At 39.0% G+C, this 5220-nt stretch overlaps 1 protein-coding gene across 3 annotated transcripts in view; it reads left to right on the forward strand.

The window, feature by feature from the left end:
* Nucleotides 1-5220, forward strand: part of grik2 (glutamate receptor, ionotropic, kainate 2) — a 649386-nt gene that overhangs the window by 443183 nt on the left and 200983 nt on the right. For all 3 annotated transcript variants that reach the window (XM_037980176.1, XM_037980177.1, XM_037980178.1), the window contains one exon: nucleotides 1592-1705. In XM_037980176.1, coding sequence (XP_037836104.1) covers nucleotides 1592-1705 — 114 coding nt within the window. The remainder of the gene's footprint in view (nucleotides 1-1591; nucleotides 1706-5220) is intronic.

The following is a 5220-nucleotide window of genomic DNA, read 5'->3' on the forward strand; positions in this document are numbered from 1 at the left end:
TGTGGAGTGACGAAAGCAAACCCAGAGCGCAGACTCATATTAACAAACAATAATTTATTAAAGAACGAAACACAAAACAAAAGCTGACGTGGCAGCAAAAACAAAATAAAGAACAAACTAAAACTAACATAAATAGAAACAGGGACAAGCAGGACGGAAAACGAACAACCAGAAACGAGCTACAAACCAGAGACAAACCTTAGACAATGGACCAGCGAGGTATGGAGAGAAATGACCAGGTTTTAAAGACTGGGGATAACGAGGTGAGTGGGAACAGGTGGACTGATTGCTAAGTAGGGACAGGTGAAGATGGGAGTGTCTGACAGAGAAGTGAATGACTGGGGGAGAATGAACATGAACATGAACATGAGACAAAAACGAAAAGTACAACCAAACAAAACAAAAACCAAAGAACTAAAATCAAAATAAAACAAAAACAAAACCTAGAAAAAAAACCAAATCACCACAAAACCAAATGAGGTATTTACCTTAAATTTCTCTCTTTAAATTTAGAGTAGCTATTATTTCCGAGTGGATTATTAACTTTAAAGATTGTACTTGAATGCACCAATAAGTATTACATTGTTTACATCTCTTGCCACAAAAAGTTTTGCAACTGCAAAACAAAAACATACAGAAGTCTTCAGGATGTGTATATTCATTGTAAATGTGATTGTACAATCTTAAAAACAAGAAGGTATGAAGAGACGTTAAAGTGTTACCACATTACAATTCTTAGCTAAAGAAAAAAGATGTGTTTTATACATTTAATATCTGTGGTTCTCCCTTCAGAATAGTAAAAGCCTATTAAATTCAAGTAGAATGCGGGCCAGCTAGGGCAAATTGGCGACTCTCTGCAAAACACAAAGAGGACGGTCATCGCCAAAACTGTGAATGGGTTGGTTTAACTCACAAATTGTGATTGGCCCAAATAATGAAAAGGGCTTTAGTGAGTAGACTGGACTTGCAAAATGATTGGCCAATCCACAGAGTCAGGAAGTAGGTGCTCCAAAATAGGCTGCAACAGCAAGAGACCTCCTTTGGGGTTAAAGAAAAAAAAAAAACAACTTAAAAACCATGTTCACAAAGTGGAATGTGCTACTAATGTAAGTTTAGAATAATTTAATAAGAATACATTTTTTGTCAAGTTCACTGTTTTAGTCATTGTTTTATGCCAAAACCAAAACTAAAATTTCAGTAAACCCAATTTCACAGCCATAATTGTAAAACAATGAATAAAACAATCAAGAAAACAGGTAGTGGTGTTTTGGGCTTCCTGAATTGGGCAACACTGCAGTTTGTTTCATCAAAATATAGTTCATCTGTTTGTGGTTTTTCCAGAATTTAAACTAAAAGTAGATGTTTAATCTACGAATGCTTGGACTGATTGGAGTTGCTTGGCACTCTCACTGTGGTACTTTCAGATAAATGTTGCTAGAAAGTTCTCTCATCCTTAATAAATTGGTTCTTCATTGTTTGATGTAACAAAGCAGAAACAGGTTTAAAATTCCTGAGTCCAAACACTTCAGTCACCTTTCTTCTGCATGTCTGATGTACTTTTTGTTGAAACCAAATTTATTGTGTTTTACAGACTGGTACCTGGGACCCAGCTAGTGGCCTGAACATGACGGACAACCAGAAGGGAAAAACAACTAATGTCTCTGACTCACTGTCTAATCGATCCCTGATTGTTTCCACCATATTGGTAATTTATCTAGTTTCTTGCTAATGTGTTTTCTGAATGTACATCTATAATTTATTCACTTTTGAAGTCAACCCCATTTAAGATGGCCACAACAATGAAGTGACCTTACCGAACCCAAACACGTGGCTATAAATCAGTCAATTTAATAGATAATTCAATCTGGAGAGACTCACACAGAAGTTCTTTGGTGCTCGGACCCCGGTGGAAAATGTGCACACTGAGGATCACCGAGCTTTGATGAACAGCTCAAGACGACGGTCAGGGCAGTCTTCCGCTCCTGGGCCCAGACACTGGTGTTGGAACGGAGCATGGAGGAACCCGGATGACAAGGGTGGAGATGGGGAGGAGGCGAGTTGAAGCACAGCTGGGAAGCAGGTGGATCCGTGAATGATTCGCCTTTTAAAACAGTTTCTGAGTGGTGATTGGCTGAGATGGAATCGGGTCCCGGTGCTGTTTTGCTGAGGTGGAGATGAGGCAATTGGATGACGCAGGTAAGGTGGAGAGAGTCTCCCAGTCTGAATTTTCGCCTAGGCTTCATTATGCTAAAATTTGGTGTGGTAGTAGCTGATTGTCCTTTCCAACGAGTGGCAGCTGTGGTGATATCGGATGGGTTAACATCTTCATTAGAAAATTATATTGATTACATTTAAACAACAGCACCTGATACAGGATAAAAAACTTTTAAAATATCTTATCTTTATTTCCTCCACAATGACAATACCAGCATGAGGCAAAGTCAGAAAACTCTGGGCTGGACTGGAATGTGTGCTCTAACTGTAGTATATGTTAATTATATTTATCACAACTGCTTTTCAACACATTGCACCAAACCTCTTTTTTGGAGATTACTGAATGTGTAAAATGCTAACACTGTTAGCTTGTTCTTTTGCAGGAACCAAGTAAAACAAAAGCTACAATATTCTGTTTGTCCATTTGAATATTGTTTGGTCTGAATGTTCAGCTTCTTCACTTCCAGTTTTTTCTTCAAAAACATTAGTGAAATGGATAATAAAGTAAATAATCCCCCATATTCATGCTAATGCTTATCATAGTTACATTTCTCCATCTGCAGTTTGCAAACAGAAGCTCAGAGGACTTCTCGTTACATCCACTCTCATTGGCTCAAGGCTTTGGCCTTTGGGCTGAAGAGAATTAATTTAAATAAGCAGCAAATCCAGGGGGAGTGGCCTAACACCTGTCAGTCACTCAACTCTATAAAGATAAAAGACATCTTATTCTTCTTTTGTTTGGACTATAAAAAAGATAAAATACATCTTATTCTTCTTTTGTTTGGACTATAAAAATTAGCCCATTTGGAAGAAGTGTTTTTCTTGTGAGTTGATGGGGCTGATGTTGTTCTAGACTTATATATATATAAATATAATTAAGTAAAGTTAAGGAGTGCTTAGTCCTGCTAACTCATTAATACCAGCCATTCCTGTTTACAACCCATACTTCAAGAACTAACAAATTGAGATTTTTTTCTTTCAACTGCTCCCTTTTGTAGTGGTCACCACAGTGAATGAACTCGCATTAAGATTTGGTAATTTTTTTACGTCGAATGCCCTTGGTGATGCAACCTGGGCTCAAACCCAGTCTTTGTCAGGATCGGTGGATAATGAGATGAACCCTGAGCTCATTATTTAAGAATGAAAATTTATTTCTAAACAGAAAACAAGAAAACAAAAAGCTGACGGAGCAGCAAATCTAAACATAACAAAAATCCAAATCAATACAAAAAGGCGAGGCGAGGCGAGGCGAGGCAGGACAAGGCGAAGCGGGACAAGGCAAGCAAAACAAGGAACGAGAACAATAGGAGACGAGAGATACAAGCAAACCAGAGACACAAGACGAGAGGGAAAACCAGACAACGCATGAAGCAACAAGCAAAGAGAAAGAATGAACCGGCGAGGAAGTGGAGAAGGTGACCAGGTTTCAAAGACAGGGGTAATCAGGGGAAGTGAGCACAGGTGAGTGATTACAATTAGGACCAGGTGAAGATGGGCGTGGTAGAAAGAAAAGATAAACAGAGAAGTGAATGATGACGGGAAACAAAGACACAAGGCACAAAATAAATAAATAACAAAATAAAATGAAAAGAAAAAATAACCCAAGAACCAAAGCCAAAAGCACACTCAAAAATACTTGAATTCATGATAGTCTCAGGATTACGAGGCTGTGGCACTGATCACTGATCTACTGTGGCCCCTTTCATGAACCACTCAATAGATTTTAAAAAAAAGCTCTCAAAGTAATATTTGGATGTACAACTACAACTGATTATCATTTGGAATCAACTCAATTCAAGATGGCAGTCACATCCTATTCACCTTAGCCAATACTAAAAAGGCTCTAACTTTCTTAGTTTTACAGGTAATAAATTAAAGTTTATGTGGTAATAGCTGAGAGTCATCCTTAACCCAAACACTGTCTCACAACATAATTTACAAGGTTTGACCAAAATGGCTAAGGTCGTATTCAGACCTGACACATTTGGTTTGCTTTAATCGAAGCAGAGTTCGTTTCCAGCGTTGGTCCGGACTTTTTGTGGAGGTGTGAGTACAGTCATGTGAACTCTGGTGCGGCTCAAACAACCGGACCGAGACCCGCTTTTTGAGGTGGTCTCGGTCCGCTTCCAAACGAACTCTGGTGCGGTTCACTTCTGGTGTGAATACAGACCGGACTTGAACTGAACTAACTACGTAAAGCATGCACCTTTTTGGACTTCACAGGCCACCGTTGCTAAGCATCATGGGACAAATAGCATTATTTGCTTCTTCGAGTTGCGGCACCTATTTGCTGGCGCCGTTCCAAAATTAGAAGTAAAACGTCATTAAACCAACGTTAAATGAGCTGCTCTTGAATTTCAAAATGGTACTGTAATTGTACAAACAGAACGAATGTGCACATAACAAATACAGCACGCAGGACTTCCATCTTTATTTCCAGGTCTGTGCTCTGTGCTCCAACCGCTGCCCCCGTCTTTCTGTCCAATGGGAGCAATGACCGTCACCCATGTGGGTTTGTTTATAAATTATAGTCCGCTTACAAAAAAGCACGATGTGAATGCAAACCGCACCAAACGAAAAAAATAAAGTCCACTTTTGGTCCGGAGCAAACAAGCGGACCAAAGGATTTTCCTGGTGTGAATACACCCTAAAACTCATCAACTCATCATTTCTCATTATAAGATGATCACAGTTAAAACATGATCTCAATTTTAAAACGTGGCATGAAACGTGGCAGGTGATATGCATTTCATCCAGGAATGCTAGGCCTTTTGTTGCAGTGAGGATACTGTAGATAATGTCAGTGGAAATGAATCTAAGAGTTGCTTATAGTCTGTGTCTAAAGGTGTTACGGCCACCAAGGACCCAACATACACTCCTGATCAAAATCTTAAGACCAGTCAAAAAATTGCAAGAATTTGCATTTTGCACTATTGGATCTTAAGAAGGTTCTAAGTAGAGCTTCACAATGTTAAAAGAAGAAATCAGCGTAAGAGACAAAAACTT

This window comes from Kryptolebias marmoratus, linkage group LG16 (genome assembly GCF_001649575.2).
Source record: "Kryptolebias marmoratus isolate JLee-2015 linkage group LG16, ASM164957v2, whole genome shotgun sequence".
NCBI classification, from domain to species: domain Eukaryota; kingdom Metazoa; phylum Chordata; class Actinopteri; order Cyprinodontiformes; family Rivulidae; genus Kryptolebias; species Kryptolebias marmoratus.